Source organism: Schistocerca gregaria, chromosome X, assembly GCF_023897955.1.
Source record: "Schistocerca gregaria isolate iqSchGreg1 chromosome X, iqSchGreg1.2, whole genome shotgun sequence".
Lineage (NCBI taxonomy): Eukaryota > Metazoa > Arthropoda > Insecta > Orthoptera > Acrididae > Schistocerca > Schistocerca gregaria.
The window spans coordinates 554,162,613-554,189,583 of NC_064931.1; the positions used below are offsets into that span (position 1 = coordinate 554,162,613).

The following is a 26,971-nucleotide window of genomic DNA, read 5'->3' on the forward strand; positions in this document are numbered from 1 at the left end:
TATTCCAGTGGTTACAATATTTCTTGGTAATAGGAGCCCACTAATCATATGACGTTGCACCATCGCTCCCTTGTGTGGATGCATGCACAGATTTGGTTGGGAAGTGTGTCGAGCCGTTGTATCTTCTCCTGAGACAACCTGCCCCACAACTATTATAAATGGTCTTCGATATTCTGAATACGGAGTTAGCCTCTGAGGTGGTCCCACGCAAGTTCTGTCGGGGACGGATCTAGAGATCGTGTTGGCCACGGAAGTACCTCAACATCACGGAGGCAGTTCATAGGCACACGTGGTATGTGTGAACGAGCACTTGTCCTATTGAAAAATGGCACCACAATACTGTTGCATGAGAGGTAATACACTAGGACACAGGATGTCCGTGACGAATCGTTGCCCTGTCAGAGTTCCCTCAATCACTACCAATCGTGACCTCGACGCGTAATCGGTGGCCCCCCACACCATGACGCCAGGAAAGACACTGCTGTGCCCGTCCAAAACACTTGGAGGATGGAAGTTCTCCCCATGTCGCCGACATAAACGCAGACGATGGACATCCGGGTAGTGCATAACTACGATTTATCACTGAAGACAGCGCGAGGCCATTAATCAGCAGGTCTTGCTAGTCTCCGACCAATGGTGCAAGATGACACAAAACGTTGCAGGGAGTTCATTAGTTGTTCTCGGATGCCAGGCACAGATGTGAAGGTGTTACGATGTGCTTGGTGATCCTCCCCCGTAGTGGTCGACCGGCAGCTTGCCGTCAAGTATGCCTAGTCTCACATTACCACGTGGTCCGACACCGGGCCACTGTTACATCCGAATGCCCCATAAATCTGGTTATTGCGCAGTTCGATCACCCGGGCAAATGGAGACCCACAGTGAGGCTCCTTTCAAATCCTATCAGGTGGTGATAATGCTGTCTGTCGAGAACGCGGCTTCCATGTGTCCTTGACACTTATCACGCGGTGTATAATGCTAGTCTCGCCCCTTATATACACTACAGGCCTAGTGAAAACACTAAACATGAACGACACGAATGCAGTCTGGTGGCCTTTTTATATGTCACGAGAATTGCAGTTCTAATCTATGCACCCTTTGATGGTGTGTACGCCCTCGAACTTTTATTGAAGTCCGACCATGTCTTCTGTATGCTTCACTTTTTGTCAGGCAATGTCTATTGGTAGGTGAACTAAAATTTTCTGTTACTTACAGTTATGATAAAAAGCAATGAGCAGCTCGCAATTTCTAGTGACAAGCGATCGAGGGAACCTCATAACAAAAACGTTCAAGTGAAATTTCAAGAGAGAGTGATATCGTTCTTTAGTTAAAGGAATATGGCATAGCGTTTTGCGGAATATGCTACATTATATTTTTCCCTCAAGAAAAACGACTCACAGAGGACACACACAGCAATCATTATGTGACACTGACCGCAGAAAGATACGAAGGGGTGCTGGAAAGTAATGCCTCTGAATTTTTTTATGTGAAAACACTTAAAGCTTTTTAAGTAAAATAAACGTTACTAACATTCTACATCTATATTATTCGTGCCCCTCCCCCCCATGAACTATGGACCTTGCCGTTGGTGGGGAGGCTTGCGTGCCTCAGCGATACAGATAGCCGTACCGTAGGTGCAACCACAACGGAGGGGTATCTGTTGAGAGGCCAGACAAACGTGTGGTTCTTGAAGAGGGGCAGCAGCCTTTTCAGTAGTTGCAGGGGCAACAGTCTAGATGATTGACTGATCTGGCCTTGTAACACTCACCAAAACTGCCTTGCTGTGCTGGTACTGCGAACGGCTGAAAGCAAGGGAAAACTAGGTAGGTACTGGGAGATGAAGAAGCTTGCACAAGATAGAGTAGCATGGAGTGCAGCATCAAACCAGTGTCTGGACTGAAGACCACCACCACCACAACAACAACAAAATTATCCGTGTCTACGTATTTATTTCTCTACGTAGTTACCCTGACGACCAACACATTTCTCCCAGCGAGAGATCAGTTTGTTGGTACGGTCACTGTAGAATCTTTGACTTTGTTGACGGAGCTACCACCTCACCTTTGCTTGCACCGCTTCATCACTGTCAAAATGAAGTCTAAGGTTTTCTTTAAGTTTTGAAAACAGATGAACATCGGATGGGGCCTAGTCGGGACTGTAGGAGGATGATAGATAACTCGCAGATCTCAACACACCTGACAGTCTCTCTGGGTGTATTCTCTTCAAAGAAGAACGGACTGAGAATAAAGGTGCTTGTGAATCCACACCACACAGTTATGCGACGAAAGCAATGGCTAGTCGTGCACAACACGCAGTTTAACAGTTCCCCAAATTCGTCAGTTCTGTGTATTCACTGCACTGTGTATTGCACAGAATAATTTCCGGCCACATGTCATGAACTTCGATCCGTGCCAGAAACCGAATAGCAAATTGAGAAAATTACTGCTGATAATGAGGAGGTCCTATGTAAAATCGCTATGCGGGTCTAAGGCTTACATCCAGTCACTCGTTGATCAGTCTGGCAAAAGGAAGGTCGAAGTTTTAAATTCCACGTTTAAGAAATAATAATCCTCCCTACAGTACAGAAACAACTGAAAGAATTGAAAGCAAATTAGTCGCTAGGTCCGGGTATAATCCCAGTTCGGTTTTATAAAGAGTACTCTACGTCATTGACCCCTTATTTTACTTGCACTTACCGCGAATCTCTCCACCAGCGCAAAGCGCCAAGCTACTGGAAAAAAGCGCAGGTGACTCCTGCATATAAGAAGAGTAAGAGAACCGCACCGCAAAATTACAAGGCAATATCCTCAACATAGATTTGCTGCAGAATCCTAGAGCATATTCCGAGTTCGAATACAACAGACCTAGAGACTGGAAAGCTCATGTCAACGAATCAGCACGGCATTAGAAAGTGTCGCTCGTGCGAAACCCAACTTGCTCTTTTCTCACATGATACACTGCGAATTATGGATGAAGGGCAACATTCAGATTCCATATTTCTAGAGTCCCGAAAACGATTCGACATGGTACCCCACTGCAGGCCGTTAACGATGGTACGAGCATACGGAATAGGTTCCCAGATATTGACTGGCTCCAAGGCTTCTTAAGTAGTGGAACCAAGTATGTTGTTCTCGACGACGTGTGTCCGTCAGAGACAGGGATAACATTAGGGGCACCTCAGGGAAGTGTGGTAGGATTGTTGCTATTTTTTATGCATATAAAAGTGCGCAGCAATCTGCAGTTGTTCGCTGATGCTGGTGTGGTGTACAGGAACATGTCGAAGATCAGTGACTGTTGGATGCTACAAGATGACCTAGACAAAATATGTAATTGGTGTGATGAATGGGAGTTGGCTCTAAATGTAAAGTAGAAAAAACAGACCCGTAATGTTCGGATACAGCATTAGTACTGTCCTGCTGGACACAGTCACGTCGTTTAAATATCTGGGCGTGACGTTTCGAAGCGACATGAAATGGAAAGAACATGTGAGAATTGTAGTAGGGAAGGCGAATGGTCGACTTCGGTTTATTGGGAGAATTTTAGGAAAGTGTTGTTCATCTGTAAAGGAGACAGCGTATAGGACGCTAGTGCGATCTATTCGTGAGTACTGCTCAAGTGTGTGGGATCCGCACCAGGTCGGTTTGAAAGAAGATATCGAACAGTTCAGAGGCGAGCTGCTAGATTTGTTACCGGCACGTTCGATCAGCATGTAGGTGTTACGGATATGCTTCGGGAACTCAAGTGTGAATCCCTAGAGGGAGGAAGAGCTTCATTTCGGAGAACACTAGTGTGAAAATTTAGAGAACCGGCATTTGAAGCTGACTGCAGGAAGATCCTACTGCCGGCAACTTACATTTCGCGTAGAGACTCTAAGATAAAATACGAGAAGTTAGGGCTCATACGGAGGCACATAGACAGTCGTTTTTCTCTCACTCTGTCTGCGAGTGGAACAGGAAAGGACACCACTAGTAGTGGCACAGTGTGCCATCCGCCACTCACCGTGCTGTGGCTTGCGGACTGTGTATGTAGACATAGCTGTACTTATTTATTTTCGGCAACCGATTTCGACAGGCTGTGCTGTCATCTTCTGGTCTTCAAAAAGTTTTATTACTAAATGTGTTCATTCTGGGTTGGAACCTCATGCCAAGTTGACATATTAGTGGGTAAAAATTGCACATTATGCGAGGGTTTGTCCGAAGTAAAACGTTCAGAGTTACAAAGCACCTTGTGCACATAGCCATGTTTGTATATATAGCGCTCACATATGAGTATTAAGTGTTAAAAAACACGCTATATAGTAAAATGTACAATTGTACATCTTTTTACGTTAGCTTGACATGTTCCATTCATTGATGAACCGCTTAAGACTGTGTATATGGTCCATGTGGACCAGCTTCTCTGTAATGTTCTCACGCGGACGAAACGCTCCCGTGACGAAACGTGCCGCTCTTCCATGGATCTTCTCTATCTCTTCTATCAGTCCTACCTGGTAAGGATCCAAAATTGATGAACAATAGTCAGTAATCGGTCGAACAAGCGCTTTATAAGCCACTTTTTAGTGTATGTATTACATTTCCTTATGACTCTTCTTATGAATCTTAGTCTGTCATCTGCTTTTCATGCCATTTGCTTTATTTGGTCGTTCCACTTAAGGTGGCTCCGGATAAATACTCTTAGATATTTTATTATGGCTGCTGTTTCAAGCAGTTTGTTATCAGTAGTGTAGTTGAAGTGGATTTTTTTTCCTATGTATTCCCTGTATGTTACATTTATTTGCGTTCGGGATCAACTCTCAGTCCCTCCACAATTGATCAGTCCTCTATAGGCCCTTCTGCATATCGTTTTGTGTGTGTGTGTGTGTGTGTGTGTGTGTGTGTGTATGTGTGTATGTGTGTGTGTGTGAACCGCAGAGACAGATACTACTCGTGTCACTGAGTGCACAGATGGTACTTGTACTGAACGCTAGCGAATTATGAAACACCGATGGCAAGCCCATCTGAAATTGCGATTCGACGCAGTGTGTTTTGAGGGGCGCTTTGCGCATGTTCATCGCGCATTGATCCTGTAAGTTGACCCGGCCCGTGGTCGCTTCTTACGTAATACCACACGCAAAATTTTTGTAAGTGATAGGACAAAAATAAGGGCTTAGTCAGCGTAAATAAATGCGTACGCTTTCGCAACAAGTCTGCGGAATCTCCCAAGTAAAATTTACCATTGTAAAACTCTTGCTCGTCGCTATTGATTTCCGCTGTTTTTCCCGTGAAAAGTAAATACCAGGATAGTAATCTACTGAGTATTTGGAGCTGTTAAGACTTGAGCCATTTTACCACATTGTACTGTTCGGTGATAATTACCGTGCCTAGACCGCCAACTCAAAAGTGTATGCACCGAGTGGTTGTATTTAATGGAGTTGTCAGTTCTCTCTCTCTCTCTCTCTCTCTCTCTCTCTCTCTCTCTCACACACACACACACACACACACACACACACACAAGCGCGCGCGGGAGTGCTCGTCCATTCCCATTGTTGCTTTGCGTACGTAAATTAATTTTCAATTCCATAATTGTAGTAAAGGTTTAGCAACTGCAAATAATAAGAATAAATTTGATTTATAAGGAAGAGGGATTGCTGATCTGTTGTTTGTTTCAGGCGAACTGTCCGTACCGGCCGCAGCCGCCCTCTACGCCGAACGCGCACGCTCCGGATGCTGCGGTAAGTGGATGCGATGCCCCTTGTTGGTAGGGACTGGTGCTTGGGGCGGACGCCTGTCACATGGAAAGCATCACAGTTTGTTAGCGGCTACTACGTTCGACGCCCAAACCTCTACAACTGCAATAATAACTGCTAACATCTTATCACAATTAATTTATCATTGTTCAGACACTTGGTATTGGTTCTCAAGGAGAAGAAGAAGAAAATGATGATGATGATGATGATGGAGATATCTCTTTCTAGGATATATGATCAAGGGAGCGGCAGTTGCACGCGAAAGCAATGCACTTTGTGGAGTGTAAACCTTTTTAAGGTGATTCTCCATGTCAACATATCTTATCTTTAGTTTGGATGGGATGTAACTCTGAAAAAGGACACACAAATTATATCATCTACGACTCAAAGAAAGACAGAAAAGCGTAAAACCAGGTGTTCTTTGGTGTGTTATCTGCATCGCAACATGTACATGCACATTTTAACAACGGAGTTAATACTTCGTTAAACGAAGTGTTTCAAACGTCGACAACTTTGCAACAATCACAGTTTCGCTTCTACATTGAGGATGAATACATTGGACTGGGACTAGAAAGTGATGAGCAAAGTACACTTGTGGAAAATAAACAAGAAAATGAATAGCTGCAAAGACACGACGTGGGAACATGTATGCTTGTGGCATTGACAGAGAACAGTGTACACCGTCCGTCGAAAATGTCCTGAGACTGATTTTATTCCTGGCCTATAAGCAATGTCAATGCAGAAACAACGGTATCAGCTTGAACTGAAAACTGTAAAAAACAGATGTGCATTCGACCAGTCAGTTGTGAGCCGGTAGTGTTAAGTAATGGACGTGTAGCCATAGTGTGTCAGCGTTGTTGTGTCGGAAATTGCAATAGGATAACGAACGGAAAATCCATAAATCAAGTCTTCAAGTCAATTTCCAGAATGTTTTGAGGAAAGGAAAGTGTGCGAAGTTTGTCCCGTCCTCCTTGACGTCTGAACAAAAACGGAGACACGTGGACGCCTGCCGCGACTTGAGTGAATTGAAAAACGTGGAAAGCTCATTTCTGGAAAAAAATCACCACAGGTGTCGAAACTTTGTGTTATCAATACGAACGTACCACAAAACGATAAAGTGCAGATTGGACCTCTGAAGTTTCGCCAAGGTGCGAATGTGACATGAGTTGAACATCAACCCAAAGAGGATTTCTCTGACAGTTTCATATGGTTGGATGAACGTTCTGTGCGTTGCACCCAAGTGACGAAAGACTTTTAGAACACCAAAGCACCTACTTTAATGTTTCTTTATTTTTTATTAATCAAATCTCGAAACTTTTTGGACTGGCGGAGTAGTGAATGAAGGAACCGCGCAATAAATATGGAAATTCGGATTTACTGAAAATGTGGTCTGTTCTCGTGTGAGGAGCTTACATTTCAGAAAAAACTGTAGACGTGTCAAGTCATTCACAAGAACACATTTCTTGGAATTAACTGAAAATCAATGAGGTCATATTGTGGACCTGAAGGAAAGTCTGTAGCGGACCCGAAGATCTGGCAAGATGTTGGACGCGAAATGTCAGCTACGGGTCACTGTTGGAACCGACAGTCGAAGGAAGGAGGGCATCCTCGTAGCACTGGTTCCATAAGAGTCACCTGAGCTACAAGCATGGGTAGGGTCACCTCACAGTTCGTCAATCTGCAGATGGTTTAGCAAAAGACGTGGATAGAGGAATGAATGACGGAAAGTAGTGTTTAGTAACTATAGTCATTATGCCTCTACATCGTTTGCGGGCAGCAGAGCTGCGACTACTTGAGTGCTTCAGGCAATGAAGAAGCTCGATCATAGTTGTGTGGATAGACACGGCGTATAATGACTATGTCTGTGGCGTGTGTTGAAGGAACATTGAACAGTGCAGTCGAATTTGTTGCCGTTTCTACAAAACTCTTCTCGCGCTCCCGTTGCACTCTCCAAGGTGTCCGGGTCCGCGTGTCAGTGATAGTACCAAACCGACAAATATTTCCAACTGAGCGTGGGCACAGTAACAGTGTGTGGTTAAATACACATTACTAACAACATTCCTTGACCAACTACGACGACAGTTGGAAGTCTGTGGAACACTGTCTCCCTATAAATGACATCTGACGCCTCTGTGTCTATACATGAATCCAGGACTGCATTTTCACTAAAGGAATTAAGAACCTGTTCTTTTTTTTTTCCTCTTCAAGACATGTCCTGTTTCCAGCATACAATAAGCCCATTGCTTTCGCAGCTTTCTTGAGTTGCCTGCGACCTGTGAAGTCCCTTTCTGTTCTCAACAGCATCAGTGATTTCGAGGATCTATGTAAGTACCCAAGAATTTTTCGAGAAAGTTGTTGGTATTCTGACAATAGCCGAAAATAAACAAGGAATCCTTGATAGCCATGTCACATTTCCTTCCCATATGATACATATATGAAAAATAAAATAATTATAAAAGACGCATTTTTATATTTGGATTCATTTTGTAATTACCCAGCTGAACTCCGAAGTCACGTTTCACTCCTATCTTAGCCAGGCGATAAATGTGAAATTTACAGTCAATGAGGATCGTAATCATAATCATCATCATCATCATAATCATCATCATCATCATAGGCTATAATTTTTGCAGTTTGTGTGATTGGCGTCGATTGGTAGTTACGCAGTATTTGGCGTAGCCTAGCTGTTGTGGGCTGTATCTTTTCTAATAACCGAGGGTACGCTTGTCGATATCGCGTCGGCCCCGTTGTATTTCAAATTTAAGTGGTCCATTATGCAGGGTATCCCAAACCTTTGGTTTCAAAATTACACAGAGGCTAGAGAATCATAAACCGAAGATATTAAGATAAAGAACCATTTACTGTAAATTAATGTTTCTAGGGGTACGAGATTTTGAATGACCAATGCGTATGAGTCACTTTTTTGTAAACTGCCTATATTTCATCACAAGCAACTGCTTCATGTTCACCACTGATTTGTCGAAGATCGAGTATGACTCATTATGGATACTTGCAGTCAAGTAGTCACGGTACGTTGCAGCACGATGTAGTCTCCGGAAAACCGAATGAATATACACAGCCAAGTTTCGCCACAAGTGTCACCTTCATTGGATTGAAATTTATGAAAAATTGGGGTCGTGCAAGCTAACGTTCTCGACAAAGAATTATTTCCAGAACAGAATTTGTGAATATAGTGTTGGATTCAGTGGTTTAAGATTCACCAATAGGCACTAGTCAACTTGGCCCTGAACTGTACACTTCGAAGACTACCGTGTTGAGAGTATTGGGGGAGCAGCAGTTACAATGTGTAAAAGAAATAGTTTTTGTTGTAATGCATGCCTCGAAGCTTGCGATCAGCTCTGTGAGCTTAAGTTGTTGCTGTAGGATGAAAGGTGTTCGTATCAATAAAGAAAACTAAATATTCATTTCCGACCATTAGTTCGTTATCGGAAAGTAGAGCTTAGGATCGTATTGCATCTGCATAAATATGACCTTAAAAAGGTATGGGACTCGTTATGCGAGGATTGGAACTTTAATAGTGGCAACTATTCATTTACAGCTCGTACAAAATTGATACGTGTTTCAAAGTTTTACTGTCCTTCAAAGTAGTCACCAGCATTGTGCATAACTCGTAGCCATTGATGTGGAAGTGGCAGGAAACTCTTAGCAGTGCCAGTTCTGTTGACAGTTCGAGCGGCGCGGTCTGTTGCCCGACGAATTTGTAGCAGTTCTGAAGCGAATGCCGTGAAGTGTTTCCTTTAGTTTAGAAATCGAGTTGAACTCACGAGGGCTTAAGTCAGGGTATTGCAGTAGGCGGTATAGCACTTAGCAGCCCCAAGAACACAACCTACGAACAGCTTAGAGGCAGAAGTGACCACACTTTCTGCAGGACCTGACCATCATTCTGCAGGACAATGCTCAAGCACGTACAGTGCAAGCTGTTACTGATTTGTTTGACTGATAAAGCTGCTAAGAGCTATACCATCTACTGCACTCCCCTGACTTAAGCCCTCGTGAGTTCAACTCGATTTCTAAACTGAAGGAAACACTTAACGGCATTCGCTTCAGGACTGCTACAAATTCGTCAGGCGATAGACCGCGCCGCTCGAACCGTCAACACAACTCGCGCTGCCAAGAGTATCCTACGACTTCCATATCGCTGGCAACGGGTTATACACAATGCTGGTGACTACTTTGAAGGTCAGTAAAACATTGAAACAATTATCTATTTTGTACGAGCTGTAAATAAATAGTTGCCACTATTAAAGTTCCAACCTTCGTAGACTAAGCGACTCCATGATGATCTATTACGCAGTTTTGCTAAAAAGCTGTTTATGTCTGTGTTTCTTTTCTGCATGCTAAAATGCAAGATGCTGTTTTAATTTTTATTGAGCCCTCCATAGCTCCAGAAACTGGTCTTCAACTGGAAAGACTGAATACATTTTTGCACGTGAGATCATCACACCGTGTTTGATCCACCATGACTGACATTTAATGGTCATAGCTTTGAGACTAATGTGACACTGTTTAAATATAATTTATGTCGGTAGCTGATGTTACGATTGTGGAGTAATAATCTAGAGCCGACGATGAACTTCAGCCATGTTTTTTTTATTTATTGAAAAATTACATCGAAGATATTCAGACGTTCGACAGGCTCGAGGACCTTATTTCCGATCATAATGAAGAAATCTCGTTGTTGGAGTCTTCCTCTCATTTGATCTCTTTCATAAATACACCATAAAACGCGGCCAGTCGAAACTAGAGTTCTTAAAACCAACACGCAGGATTCATTTGTACGGTCTAAAATCCTGATTTAATTTTTCTGTAATGTTACTAAATCTGTGTTACCGAACGGAGATGAGAACACTTTCCCGTAGAATTCTATTTCTGTTTGTTAACCTTAGCGCCAACTCGAGGGAATCTCACTGTTTACAACCAAGCACAGTTCCAACTCAGTTGCAGCAACTGCAGGCCCTGTTATCTCGCTCGCAGAATAGAAATGTGGTAGAGTCTCGGCGCAAAAGCGCTACTCGTGTTTCTGTGCCTTTGCCAACAGGCATAACTCACAAAATATACTCAAACAGTAGAACAAGAGCATGACAGTTTATCAGTGCTTAAGCTCTGGTTACAGTTATAGAGAGGAGCATGTTCAGTTGGTAATGTAAAATATAGTGGCATAGATTTTGTATCTGGTTATAATTTAATTTCGGCAGCACACTTGATGTCTGTTATGTGGGCACAACTTTGGAGAGGAAATTATTCTGCTCGTTTGCGTTAGCGAATTCCACGTGCAACTTTCCCAGTAGCAGACTTGCGGATTGTGAACATAATTATTAAGGTAATGGAAGCACCTGAACCATCTTCGGTCCGTCGTAACTCTGCTATTCGTAGCGGAATGCATTTTTTGTAGTCCTTGTTTTGTTGTCGGTGGTAATTACGAAGGACAATATTAACAGATAGTTTTCTCTGAAATCGTTCACACATGCTTGACAACATTCATATCGGAATGGCGCCAAACTGAGAAACGAGGTTCATGGGTTTGTTCGTCAAATGATGTTTGAACTCTAAAGACTGTGGATCGCTGCATCGCATCGTTGTTGTCGTGGAAGGCGATGCCTTAGTTACCGAACAGTATTTGCGGTTCCATATCCACTTCGGCGCCAGGCACATCCTCACTATCCACGACAATATTATTTCCTTGAGTAATGCGGTTAATATAGACGAAATATCCTCAAATTGCGGCTCACACGATCACCGATTAGCTTCCACAGTAAACTATGTGAAGTAGGCAGTTTGATATATTAACTTATTTGAGCATCAACCGTACATGAAAACTGTCCATTGACTCATATGAGGGGAACGTAGACTAATCAGACCACATAAAATCCTTCCATTCATCACTGATCCATCGCGTATACTGTTGTCATAATAACGCTTCTTAGTAGCCGAGGTATGTAGATAGCGGCTGTTGGCGTCCTATTTACGGAGCTCATGAAAGCCTACAGAAACATGATCAACAATAATTTATTCCACTGTTAGTCTTCGCCAGTAATGTGTCACGGCTCGTGTATGCCGCCACAAGGGTAGTCACTGTTGCCCTGTACCCATTTAATACGTTAGTACCCTTCGATACATTTAAACAAAGTAACTTTGATACTATAATTATTGAAATTCCGTATGTATAAACCGAGCGAGGTGGCGCAGTGGTTAACACACTGTACTCGCATTCGGGAGGATGACGGTTCAATCCCGTCTCCGGCCATCCTGATTTAGGTTTCCGTGATTTCCCTAAATCGCTTCAGGCAAATGCCGGGATGGTTCCTTTGAAAGGGCAAGGCCGATTTCCTTCCCCATCCTTTCCTCACTCGAGCTTGTGCTCCGTCTCTAATGACCTAGTTGTCGACGGGACGTTAAACACTAATCTCCTCCCCCTCCTCCTTCTCCTTATGTATGTTTCATGTTGCTTCACCTGCGTCTAACTAATTGAACAGTTGAAGATGTGGTACACAGACTGAATGAAGTGGCATGATTGGCAGACTTCCTGCACTACCAAAACGAACGCCAATTGCAGTGCACGACTGTCAGTGTTGTCACCTTACAAACATGCAGTTTATCGGAATATACACTGTAGCGCCAAAGAAACTGGTACACAGTACCTGCGAGGTAGCGACGAAGAGAGGATTTTCCCTTACGACCATTTCACGAGTGTACCGTGAATATCAGGAATCCGGTAAAACATCAAATCTCCGAGATCGCTGCGGCCGGAAAAAGATTCTGCAAGGACGGGATCAACGATGACTGAAGAGAATCGTTCAGAGTGACAGAAGTGCAACCCTTCCGCAAATTGCTGCAGATTTCAATGCTGGGCCATCAACAAGTGTCAGCATGCGAACCATTCAACGAAACACCATCGATTTGGGCTTTGGGAGCCGAAGGCCAACTTTTGTACCCTTGACGACTGCACAACATAAAACCTTTACGCCTCGCCTGTGACCGTCAACACCGACATTGGACTTTTGACGACTGGAAACATGTTGCCTGGTCGTACGAGTCTTCTTTCAACGGGCATATAGACGTCCACAGGTATGGAGACAACCTCATGAATCCATGGTTCCTGCATGTCAGCAAGGGACTGTTCAAGCTGGTGCAGGCTCAGTAATGGTGTGGGGCGTGTGCAGTTGGAATGATATGGGACCCCTGATACGTCTAGATACGACTCTGACAGGTGACACGTATGTAAGCATTCTGTCTGGTCACCTGCATCCATTCATGTTCAATGTGCATTCCGACTGACTTGGGCGATTCCAGCAGGGCAATGCGACACCCCACCCGTCCGGAATCGCTACAGAACGGCTGGGTTTAAAGACTTCCGCTGGCCACCAAACTTCCTAAACATGAACATTATTGAGCATATCTGAGATGCCTTGCAACGTATTGTTCAGAAGAGATTTCCACCCCTTCGTGCTCTTACGGATTTATGGACAGCCCTGCAGGATTCACGGTGTCAATTCCCTCCAGCACTACTTCAGACATTAGTCGAGTCCATGTCACGTGTGTTGCGGCACTTCTGCGTGCTCGCAGGGACCCTACACAATATTAGGCAGGTGTATCAGTTTATTTGTCTTTCCTGTGTAGGTACACAATGTGGTCAAAAGTATCCGGACACCTGGCTCAAAATGACTTACAAGTTCGGGGCACCCTCCGTCGGTAATGCTAGAGTTTAATATGGTGTTGGCCCACCCTTAACCTTGTTGACAGCTTCCGCTCTCGCAAGCATCAGTTCAATCAGGTGCTGGAATGTTTCTTGGGGAATGGCAGCCAATTCTTCACGGAGTGCTGCACTGAGGAAAGGTATCGATGTCGGTTGGTGAGGCCTGGCACGAAGTCTGCGTTCAAAAACACCCCAAAGCTGTTCTGCAGGATTCAGGTCATAACTTTGTGCAAGCCAGTCCATTACGGGATGTTATTGTCGTGTAACCACTCCGCCAAATGCCATGCATTATGAACGGGTGCTCGACCGTGTTGAAAGATGCTGTCGCCATCCCCGAATTGCTTTTCAAAAGTGGGAAGCAAGAAGGTGCTTATAATATCAATATAGGCATGTGCTGTGATCGTGCCACGCAAAACAAAAAGTGGTGCAAGCCCCCTCCGTGAAGAACACGACCACACCATAACACCACCGCCTCCGAATTTTACTGTTGGCACTACACACGCTAACAGATGACATTCACCGGGCATTCGCTATACCCACACCCTGGCATCGGATCGCCACATTGTGTACCGTGATTCGTCACTCCACACAACGTTTTTCCAATGTTCAAATGATTCAAATGGCTCTAAGCACCATGGGACTTAACATCTGAGTTCATCAGTCCCCTAGACTTAGAATTACCTAAACCTAACTAATCTAAGGACATCACACACATCCATGCCCGAGGCAGGATTCGAACCTGCGACCGTAGCAGCAGCGCGGTTTCGGACTGAAGCGCCTAGAACCACTCAGTCACAGCGACCGGCTCCAATGTTCAATCGTCCAATGTTTACCCTTATTACACCAAGCGAGGCGTCGTTTGGCATTTAGCCGAGTGATGTGTGGCTTATGAGCAGCCGCTCGATTAGGAAATACAAATTTTCTCACCTCCCACCTAACTCTCATAGTACTTGCTGTGGATCCTGATGCAGTTTGGAATTCCTGTGTAATGGTCTGGATAGATGTCTGCCTATTACACATTACGACCCTCTTCAACTGTCGGCGGTCTCTGTCAGCCAACAGACAAGGTAGGCCTGTGCGCTTTTGTGATGTACGTGACCCTTCACGTTTCCAATTCACTGTCACATCGGAAATAGTGGACCTAGGGATATTTAGGAGTGAGGAAATTTCATATACAGACGTGTGACACATGTGACACCCAGTCGCCTGACCACGTTCGAAGTCCTTGAGTTCTGGGGAGCGCCCCATTCTGCTCTCTCACGATGTATAATGGCTACTGAGTTCGCTGATATGCGGTACCTGGCAGTAGGTGGCAGCACAATGCCCCTAATATGAAAAACGTATGTTTCTGGTGGATTGGGTTCAAATAGCTCTGAGCACTATGGGACTTCTGAGGTCATCAGTCCCCTAGACTTAGAAGTACCTAAACCTAACTGACCTAAGGACATCACACATATCCATGCCCGAGGCCGAATTCGAACCTGCGACCGTAGCGGTCGCGCTGTTCCAGACAGTAGCGCCTAGAACCGCTCGGCCACTCCGGCCGGCTTCTGGTGGTTTCCGGATACTTTTGATCACATAGTGTATCTTCATTATTTCAAGAACCGACAGTGTGCAACGAATTGATCCTTTGTTTGGAAGTCGCGGCGGCAAATGAGACGTTGTGAGTTGAAGTATCCCATTCTTTATGACTCCATGATATCATTTTAATTACCCACGAGGATGTATCAAACATACACTCTTGGAAATGGAAAAAAGAACACATTGACACCGGTGTGTCAGACCCACCATACTTGCTCCGGACACTGCGAGAGGGCTGTACAAGCAATGATCACATGCACGGCACAGCGGACACACCAGGAACCGCGGTGTTGGCCGTCGAATGGCGCTAGCTGCGCAGCATTTGTGCACCGCCGCCGTCAGTGTCAGCCAGTTTGCCGTGGCATACGGAGCTCCATCGCAGTCTTTAACACTGGTAGCATGCCGCGACAGCGTGGACCTGAACCGTATGTGCAGTTGACGGACTTTGAGCGAGGGCGTATAGTGGGCATGCGGGAGGCCGGGTGGACGTACCGCCGAATTGCTCAACACGTGGGGCGTGAGGTCTCCACAGTACATCGATGTTGTCGCCAGTGGTCGGCGGAAGGTGCACGTGCCCGTCGACCTGCGACCGGACCGCAGCGACGCACGGATGCACGCCAAGACCGTAGGATCCTACGCAGTGCCGTAGGGGACCGCACCGCCACTTCCCAGCAAATTAGGGACACTGTTGCTCCTGGGGTATCGGCGAGGACCATTCGCAACCGTCTCCATGAAGCTGGGCTACGGTCCCGCACACCGTTAGGCCGTCTTCCGCTCACGCCCCAACATCGTGCAGCCCGCCTCCAGTGGTGTCGCGACAGGCATGAATGGAGGGACGAATGGAGACGTGTCGTCTTCAGCGATGAGAGTCGCTTCTGCCTTGGTGCCAATGACGGTCGTATGCGTGTTTGCCGCCGCGCAGGTGAGCGCCACAATCAGGACTGCATACGACCGAGGCACACAGGGCCAACACCCGGCATCATGGTGTGGGGAGCGATCTCCTACACTGGCCGTACACCTCTGGTGATCATCGAAGGGACACTGAATAGTGCACGGTACATCCAAACCGTCATCGAACCCATAGGTCTACCATTCCTAGACCGGCAAGGGAACTTGCTGTTCCAACAAGACAATGCACGTCCGCATGTATCCCGTGCCACCCAACGTGCTCTAGAAGGTGTAAGTCAACTACCCTGGTCAGCAAGATCTCCCGATCTGTCCCCCATTGAGCATGTTTGGGACTGGATGAAGCGTCGTCTCACGCGGTCTGCACGTCCAGCACGAACGCTGGTCCAACTGAGGCGCCAGGTGGAAATGGCATGGCAAGCCGTTCCACAGGACTACATCCAGCATCTCTACGGTCGTCTCCATGGGAGAATAGCAGCCTGCATTGCTGCGAAAGGTGGATATACACTGTACTAGTGCCGACATTGTGCATGCTCTGTTGCCTGTGTCTATGTGCCTGTGGTTCTGTCAGTGTGATCATGTGATGTATCTGACCCCAGGAATGTGTCAATAAAGTTTCCCCTTCCTGGGACAATGAATTCACGGTGTTCTTATTTCAATTTCCAGGAGTGTATTTCGGCCCAAAATGTCCTGAGTAATCGGCAATGAGGCTACCGCGCACTGATAATCTTTCCTTGGAACTTGGATAATTGCGAAGATGTATAGCAGTTGAACTCAGAATGATCACTGCCACATAACCCCCAAGTCTCTCTTTAACGGCCAAAATAGTCGCCTGCGCATCTAGTCAATTACTCATGACAGCGGCGAATGTTACATCGACAAGATTTTCTGTTATACTGTTTTCTGCTAGAGTTGTTTGAAGATTGAATGTGTGCGTAGAACGGCCATTCTGTTTATTAGCAACAATGCTTTATTTACAGTTTTTATTTTTATTAGGATTAATGATAATCATCATTTACAAGCTGAAAACTGCAAAATCTAGACAGTAACGAACAAATGTTTGGTTGCTTTCATGGAGTTTCCAGCACATTTAACTACCAGTAATTCTTTACCAAACATAACATATAAAATGGAATAACTTCAACGGCTTGTGTTTTGGTCCCACGTTGTCAAACACTCTTTGTCGTTTCTGGAATGCTCAATCTATAAAGAAAGTGAGCTCGCGACACACTCAAACATACCACGTAATCCACTTGTTGCCGCTAAAATGTTGCACTTTGCATATACCTCCCCTACTGTAAATTTATCACAATTACCGTCGTTCGGATTTCACGTTGAACTAATGTAGCCCCCTTCCCCTATCCGTTACTGGCTGGATGATCGGGTCTATTGGTCCGAGGATGGCAACAATAAACCACTACCACTAGGACCATCCCAGCAAAGCATTGTATGGTCTTGAAACTTATTATCCTGGTTTCACGTAACGCTGTGATGGAGCTCCGTACTTGTAATATGTGACACGAATTTTGTCTAACTAAAAGCCAAGGGATCGTCTGAGCCATAAAGCAAGCTGCGTAAACTGTGGACGTACGACTAAATACTCCTGCAGTACGTATTCCTTAACCAGTTTTCGTGCATTTCTGGACTCTGGTTGCAGAAATTCTTGTAGAGGACTGTTTAAACAGTTTTCCTGTGTCCATTCTCTACTTAAAAAACTTTAATAACGGTTCTTGCAGTTCAAAATACTGTAACTCTGACCGATTTCTGTTCTGCATTCCATACAGCTAATGCGAAGCAACGTAGTAGACTGGGTCGCTGATCAAGAGAGTAGACGGCATTCCGCACCGTTACGATAGCATGCCGGTCATTCTTACAACAGAACCAAGAAACAGACTGTTGCTTCTTCGTCTGCCTGTAGTTCCGCAGGAGGTATTCATGTCTCAACTTGCAGTCTCGCAGAAGAAAGAGGAAATAAATTGATACAGCTCCACCGTCTCCCCGCCTGTTAGCGTCTGAAAAGTTCAGGTACGCTGCAGTGGAGAACTGCTTTTATAAACTTATCTTTAGCTTGTTACTAGTTTGACATCCATTTTCGGTACAGCGGCATTATATCTGCATTTACAGCCACCTGCGATCTTTCTAATATTCGCGAGGGCAGTTATAAATCCTTTCGTAGCAACAACACAGTTCTGCTAGCCGTTGTTAAACGTGTAAGCTGTGACATTGCGAATTCAAACTTCAAGTAGGTCCTCTGACACACAATAGCGGCGTGCCACCTGTTACGGTAACATTCCGTTAGGATCCGTCGAAGGAGACGTCAGTGGTTTCCAAACTTTTGTGGTTCGCGGAGCTCTATATCAAACTTTTTCCGCAGCGCACCATGTAACACCTGTGGCTAGCGAACGTATCAGTGGATTTTATTCGTACTGCTTCTGTCCGTTACTATTGCAAAAGAACATTTTCGTGACGGTCCAGTAGCCATCGCGCTGTGTATGCAGGCGACTGAGCAACTTTCCATCTGCGGCAGTGAGAATATGTCACATAATAGACACCTTTTGGTGATAAAAAAATACAGATACAGAGCCCAGTTATTTCCAAATTGTTTCGAAATAACTTGAATACTTTTTTATTATAATGTGTCGATTATATGACGAACAAATTATTCTCGCTGCTGCAGATGAACAATTGAAGCAGCGCAGTTGCCCATATGTTCAGTGCAGTGGCTCGGATTTCCAATTAATTGCTATTAAGCAGTCCTAAAGTGTTCTGTTCAGATATTTCCATTCTGTTTTCAAGTTCCTTTACAAAGAAAAACCAAGGAGTATTGCCCGAATTTAGTTCTCGTGCCACTGAAAAGAAAGATTGAAAACAGTTGAAATCGCTAAAATTGCACAAAGCCCCAGGGTCCAATGGGATTTCTAGTAGATTCTATATCGAATCGGCAGCTGACGTATCCCCTTTTTAACTATAATCCATTGTATACAGTCCAGTCACATGAATGTGACTTTTTTTTTTAACTCGAACAAAAAATCGTGCTCAGTAGTTGAAGGAAAGTACATGTCACACATGTATACAACAAGAGTATCAGAAGTCATCCATAAAACTACCGTCCAATATCCTTGACATCAATTTGTTGTAGAGTATTAGAACATAGTCTCAGCCAAACATAATGAGGTATCTGAACAGAATGACTTCCTCCACGCCAACCAACACGGATTTCTAAAACATCCATAATGTGAAACCCAAGTAGCACTTTTCTCACATGTCATACTGAAAGCCATGGTAGTCGGGTAGATGCAATATTTCTCGATTTCCGAAAAGCATTTGACTCAGTAGCGCACGTATATGATCGCATGACGTCTTAAGCGAAATTTGTGGCTGAACCAAAGATTTTGTTGATAGTGAGGACGCGGCAAATTATCTTAAATGAAGAGTCATTAAAAATGTAGGCGTAACTACCACAGGGAAGTGTTTTGCGTCCCTTGCTGATCATTTTGTATATTACTGACCTCGCGGATAATATTAATACGGGTGCTGTTTTTTTCTATGTGCGACCAATAACCTCGTCAAGTCGTCATAGAAAGCAGGTGATATGTTCACACCCACGAGAATGATCTCATTTATTGGGTCTAAGAAACAAAAACTGAATCTATTATAATCTAATCCAGTTCTTTACGCTGGTCTACAGCTCGTTGTCTCTCATAGCCAGTGGTTCATGTGAGCTAAGAGATGAGGATGCCAAGCTGTACGATAGGTGATCAAACACTTCACATTGAAAACGCTGCAGGAGCGTTTGTGTTGCAACTACTGTATCCTGCACCATTGCCGCACTTCCCTATCACGCATGACAGTTACGTTATGTGGGCTGCATGGTATCAGGCGGAACCCCTTGGTTGAAGAAATTTGATGACTGCCCGCACTTCACACTCTGTGGGAACTTCTATTGTTCTACACACTTTTAAGTGCTCACTGTGCGCTCAGAACTGAAAATTTCAACGTGGCGTGATCGATGGCCATACTAGAGATACTGCGCAACGTATCTGCGCAAATTTTCGCTGTGGTTTTAATTTCGCAAACGATCGGACCTTGAACAAACAAAGAAAAGTCCTCATAGTAACGTCAGACTTTTCGCTGACGATGCACTTATGTACAGTGAAGTACAGTCGGAACGGAGCTATACAAATATTCGGTCAGACCTTGATAAAATTACAAAGTGGTGCAAAGTTTGGCGAGTTGCATTAAATGTTCAGGAATGTAAAATTGTGCGCTTCACAAAACGAAAAAAACATAATATCCTATTAATATAATACTAATGAGGCACGATTGGAATCTGTGAACTCATACAAATACCTGGGTGTAACACACAAATCGAACGATCACATGGTGTCAGTCGTGGGTAAAGCAGGTAGAAACTCCGGTTTAGTAGTAGAATACGAGGGAAATGAAATCAGTCTACAAAGGAGATTGTTTACAAGTCACTCGTGCGACCCATACTAGAATGTTGATCAAGTGTGTACTTGACCTACCACTTTGGACTAACTGGGAATATTGAACGTCAGCACGAATGATCACAGGTTTGTTTGACCCTCAGGAGAGTGTCACAGAGTTGCCGAAAGAACTGAACGGGCACACATTTGAAGGTAGACGTAGACCATCGTGTCAGTCTGGAACCGCGCTACCACTACGGTCGCAGGTTCGAATTCTGCCTCGGGCATGGATGTGTGTGATGTTCTTAGGTTAGTTAGGTTTAAATAGTTCTAAGTTCTAGGGGATTGATGACCTCAGGAATTAAGTCCCATAGTGCGCAGAGCCATATTTGAAGACCATCGGGAAAAAGCCTCGCTCCCATAGAGATCGTGAGGACGAGATCAAATTAATTATAGCATGCGCAGAGGCATTTAAGAAACCATTTTTCCCGCGCTCCGTACGTGAATGGAACAGGAGAAAAATCCTGTAATTTGTACAGTGGGAAAAAATCCTCTCCCATGCACTTCACAGTGGTTTGCAGAGTATAGATGTATATGTATATAAAGTTGTTTTCAGCAAGATACCGATTTCCAACCATACCAATCGTATACAGGGTGTTTTCGTTTGCATTTACTCGAGAATCTTTAAAGAAAGAAGTCATATGAAACAAAAATACTTACAACCTTGGTTACTAAATGTAAGAACTTATGTGAAATTATACGCGAGTGAAAAGAAGAGCCTCCGAAGGTACACTGGAAACTGTATACACGAGTAGAAATGAAATGAAGTTGGCGTGGCCGCCGACGCTTCCAGCGGACACACTGTTCCGTTACAACCGTCACCGTCGCATGTTGCAGTGAGTCATTCGCACACTCCAGTCTCCACTCTAAATCTGTTTGCTCGCACAATGATTCATGACGTTCTTGCCTAGCATACCGTTGGTGTATTGAAGGCAATTCTCATAGCCCATGCAAACACACCACTAATTAACCTACGCTGTCCCTATCCACGATCGCGGAAATTCGCAGGAATTCCCATATTCCACGGTGTGTTGGTTCAAATGGCTCTGTGCACTAAGGGACTTAACATCTATGGTCAACAGTCCCCTAGAACTTAGAACTACTTAAACCTAACTAACCTAAGGACATCACACACATCCATGCCCGAGGCAGGATTCGAACCTGCGACCGTAGCGGTCACGCGGTTCCAGACTGAAGCGCCTAGAACCGCACGGCCACACCGACCGGCTCCACGGCGTGTGTTCTACTTTTGAGTACCAGTTTTTTTATTTTTTATTTGTTGTTTGTGTTTTAACAGCCCCCTTTTTCATCCACCCATTCATCTTAACGGTTGTGCTGTCCTACCGGTGGTTCAGGGGGATTTACAACAAACATTTGCACGAATTTTCTTCATTCTGACCCAGTAGCTGTTTTGCTTCGTTAGCTGTCACTATTGTGTCATATTTGAAGGGGTCAGCGGAATAAAGTGCTAACCTAAAAGGCCTTATTTTGTGTTGTGGTGTGTTATCTGTTTGGCTAAATTCAAAAACATGATCATAAAAGCAACAATACCAAGCAATTTATATAGTAGAAAGTATTTTCTAGCAGTAAATACGTAAATACTTGTTACTAGCATTCGGTGTTCGAAATCAACACGTAACTTGATGAGATTAATCCTTACTAAATTGAGAGTTAGCACTTCTCCGACCGCTTCATTTGTAAGCGTTTAGTTCATATTAAAAAGTGTCTAGTGTAGCTTTACGTTTGTTGTTGGTGACGGCGAGACAAGGGAGAAGATGACATTCTGTGTCCATACTACGCAGTTGTTTCAAACCTGGCCCCGATCTTAACGTCCACATGAGGGATGTGTCGCATTTGTCGTCGATGTATTATGTCTCCACGTCCGTAAGATACTGCGATGAAGTATTAAATATCAGCACAGATCAGGGACCCACAGTGAAAATGTTTTGCATCATTTTGACCTTATTTCAGCGTTTGGAAGCAGAGGGCTATGGGTAACTTTAACAGCTGCCATTTTGGTGCCTTGTGTAGTTTCATCCGGTCCAACGTCCTGTTTTACACAGCTTTGACCCCCTGTATGTACACACACACACACACACACACACACACACACACACACACACACACACACACACACACACACACACACACACACACACACACACGCGCGCGCGCGCGCGTTTCAAAAATGACCGGTATATTTGAAACGGCAATAAAAACTAAACGAGCAGCGATAGAAATACACCGTTTGTTGCAATATGCTTGGGACAACAGTACATTTTCAGGCGGACAAACTTTCGAAATTACAGTAGTTACAATTTTCAACAACAGATGGCGCTGCAAGTGATGTGAAAGATATAGAAGACAACGCAGTCTGTGGGTGCGCCATTCTGTACGTCGTCTTTCTGCTGTATGCGTGTGCTGTTCACAATGTGCAAGTGTGCTGTGGACAACATGGTTTATTCCTTAGAACAGAGGATTTTTCTGGTGTTGGAATTCCACCGCCTAGAACACAGTGTTGTTGCAACAAGACGAAGTTTTCAACGGAGGTTTAATGTAACCAAAGTACCTAAAAGCGATACAATAAAGGATCTGTTTGAAAAATTTCAACGGACTGGGAACGTGATGGATGAACGTGCTGGAAAGGTAGGGCAACCGCGTACGGCGACCACAGAGGGCAACGGGCAGCTAGTGCAGCAGGTGATCCAACAATGGCCTCGGGTTTCCGTTCGCCGTGTTGCAGCTGCGGTCCAAATGACGCCAACGTCCACGTATCGTCTCATGCGCCAGAGTTTACACCTCTATCCATACAAAATTCAAACGCGGCAACCCCTGAGCGCCGCTACCATTGCTGCACGAGAGACATTCGCTAACGATACAGTGCACAGGATTGATGACGGCGATATGCATGTGGGCAGCATTTGGTTTCCTGACGAAGCTTATTTTTACCTGGACGGCTTCGTCAGTAAACAGAACTGGCGCATATGGGGAACCGAAAAGCCCCATGTTGCAGTCCCATCGTCCCTGCATCCTCAAAAAGTACTGGTCTGGGCCGCCATTTCTTCCAAAGGAATCATTGGCCCATTTTTCAGATCCGAAACGATTACTGCATCACGCTATCTGGACATTCTTCGTGAATTTGTGGCGGTACAAACTGCCTTAGACGACACTGCGAACACCTCGTGGTTTATGCAAGATGGTGCCCGGCCACATCGCACGGCCGACGTCTTTAATTTCCTGAATGAATATTTCGATGATCGTGTGGTTGCTTTGGGCTATCCGAAACATACGGGAGGCGGCGTGGGTTGGCCTCCCTATTCGCCAGACATGAACCCCTGTGACTTCTTTTTGTGGGGACACTTGAAGGACCAGGTGTACCGCCAGAATCCAGAAACAATTGAACAGCTGAAGCAGTACATCTCATCTGCATGTGAAGCCATTCCGCCAGACACGTTGTCAAAGGTTTCGGGTAATTTCATTCAGAGACTACGCCATATTATTGCTACGCATGGTGGATATGTGGAAAATATCGTACTATAGAGTTTCCCAGACCGCAGCGCCATCTGTTGTTGACAATTGTAACTACTGTAATTTCGAAAGTTTGTCTGCCTGAAAATGTACTGTTGTCCCAAGCATATTGCAACAAACAGTGTATTTCTATCGCTGCTCGTTTAGTTTGTATTGCCGTTTCAAATATACCGGTCATTTTTGAAACACCCTGTGTGTGTGTAATTCAGCCGTATTCTTCCTTTCAGAATGTTTTTTGACTTTTTGAACAAATTCGGAAACAAGTTTGTGGAATGTCACAGTTACGAATCCCACATTACAAAATTAAGTTCGCAAATACTCATACGGGGCGATTAGAAATGAATATAGCGATTATAAACGGATATAACTATTAAATGCATAGCGACACATCGATAAGAATCACGAAGAACGTGTAAGTTCACCGTTTCGATCGTTACCCAAGGGCAGTGCATCGGAAACCGCACATTTTTAAATCAACATCTTCCAGACCGTTGGATCGATAGTTCTGGACATGGCGACGCTGTCTTCTGCTCTTGGCCACATACATTTCCGGACCTGATACCCATGGATTTCTTTGTATCGCGTTAGGTGAAAGACCTTATGTATGTGCCTGCTTTACCGAAAACAATTCCAGAACTCGAAATTCGCATTTATAATTCGCTCGCGTGTGTTACTGCACAAGTTCTTAACAACAAAAGGCGTATATTTATTATGACTTGCGTGCTCTCCGTGTGATCAAGGGGAGTTATATAGAACGCTTGTAAGTACGTAAAAAAATTGAACTTCGTTTTACATTATCCATAATTCTTATCGATGTTTTAATAAATGGTTAATTCATGTTAGCTGTTTTGATTTTATTATTCTTTCGTTATATCAGCTTATTTCGGCGTTATTGACATTTTCTTGCACAATCTGCAATCATAATATGTAATATAGATGTCGTCAATTAGATGTTAGTTTTCGTAGAATACGTTAAAAACTATACTTACGATACGTTGTTCATAACGTATGTACGTACTCCATCTGTGCCTGGTCACTATTTTCTTCGTGTCTGACATTATAAACAAATATGTCTTAATCCAGGTTTATTTACGTTGTTTGAACGTATGTATGTACTGGATTTTTGTATGGTCGTAGTTTTCTTGCTGTCTGTTACTGTAAATAATTGTGTGCTTTTCGTAAGATTTGATGACAGCTTTATAGCTCGATCCAGAGATGCTGTATGCTTACATTCGTTTTTATCAAAATATTGTGGTTTGAATTGTCGTTTGTGTAATCTTTGGTGCATATTTTGATTTGTTTTAGCATTTCAAAATGCCAATAAAGTTTCTGAATAGTGTTTATGTTTTAGGTCTGCGTTGTTGTCTAGAATATCTTGCCGATTGTTTTTTGTGTGTAGGCAAATTTCTATTTATTCTAAAATATTCATACCGATTCCTTTTGGAATTTTGTGTAGTATCTGGATTGCTGTTTTGGTGTTTTTCGTTTTATGGTTGTGGGTTTTCAGCTGTAGAAAGAAAGTGGATGGGTTAGTGTCTCTTGTATGATCTCTATATCTGATGTAGAAGTTACGTTCCGTTTGTCTTATGTAATGCATTTTATAGTTCACACAGTTAATTGTATATATTCCAAGATGTGAGTATTCTGGCTTTTGCTGAATGGATTTTTGTGCTTGGGTTGCTAGATGTTTCGAAAGCTAGTTTTATAGATATGTTTTAACGCGGAATTTAGTTTATTTGAGATATTATGGAAGTGACAGATATGTATGCTTTTTTTATTGAATTTCTCGTGCGCGTGTTATTTTTTGGTTTATGGGTAGGCGTTTCGTCTTGTTTTTTTCGTTGTATAATCGTTGTACTACTCCGGGATCAGAATCACTTTTATATGCTATGTTTGTAGTGTTTATTTAAGTTTACATGGCTCTGGTTCGAATGGTAGGTGTAAAATTCTGTTCATAATTGAGTGGGTGGCAGGAATTATAATTTATTTTGGTGTCGCTTGTTGTCGGTTATCTATAAATTTCGAAGGTGTGCTTGTTGTTAGTGTCGCTTATTTTTAGGCCTAGAAAGCAATGGATTTACGCTGCAGGCCCTATAATTAGGAAATGGTGTCAATGTATCACTATGGATTAAACAGTAGTAGTCGTTTGCAATCGCTATATTCCTTTTGAATTACCCAGTAAGCCTTCCGCCTGGTTTGCCAAACTGACCTGTCACCACCATACCAGGCTGAAAACAACTCTCGTCTTAATGGCGTAGCATGAAACGGTTACTTAGTCTTAAAGCACTATCTGATCAAAAGCATCCGTACGCTTATATGGAGGTTTGGCAGCCTATTTTTCCTGAAAAGGCGAAACAATTGACGTCCGGTGACATCCAGTGACTAGTGATTGAGCTCTCCTGACCAAGCCATTCTGCTTTTACTGCTTCTCTGCTTACAACACAAAAGCCGCTTGCCTCCTTTTATACTGTCGGGTCCGCCTCTCGTGACATGTGGTCAGTTCTGCATTACGTAGGGGAGTGCTGATACCTTTGATCACGCCTTGATCGGGTAATGTACTTTTGCGCTTGTGCTTACTGATGTACAGATATTATCTACAGGTGCGACATCCTGGAACCTTCCTTTGTGTTTGAATTCGTCAGTCCGTGTCCCGTTGATTAAGGAGAGAGATCGTGCGTTGGTAACCGCACTGAAAAGCTCTATTATTTCGTCGAGGCACCGTGATAAATACGTCTGCCACTTAAGTGGCGCTCGCAGATAATGTACGTCTGCCGAATCGGCGTCTCCCGTGTGTTGGGGAACATCGTATAGCTGCTCAGAACTGCTCTGTGGAGTAGATTAGGCAGTGCGTCTTCTATTTGAAAGTAGTTTTCCACGAATTGTTGACTTATTAGCGTGATTGTTCCCTATAGAAACATACTTAATAGAACTGAAGTTTCAGTGACAGTACATCTTCGATGGGCAGATCTTCTTTATCTTTTGCTTTGGGTCTTTTTAGACTGTGTCATGTTTACTTTGTGTCCGAAAGAAGTT

The 26,971-nt window shown here is 44.0% G+C and overlaps 1 protein-coding gene across 16 annotated transcripts in view; it reads left to right on the plus strand.

Moving 5' to 3' along the window:
* Positions 1-26,971, plus strand: part of LOC126297434 (trithorax group protein osa-like) — a 307,341-nt gene that overhangs the window by 67,223 nt on the left and 213,147 nt on the right. For all 16 annotated transcript variants that reach the window (XM_049988261.1, XM_049988269.1, XM_049988262.1 and 13 more), the window contains one exon: positions 5,645-5,707. In XM_049988261.1, the coding sequence (XP_049844218.1) occupies positions 5,645-5,707 (63 nt within the window). The remainder of the gene's footprint in view (positions 1-5,644; positions 5,708-26,971) is intronic.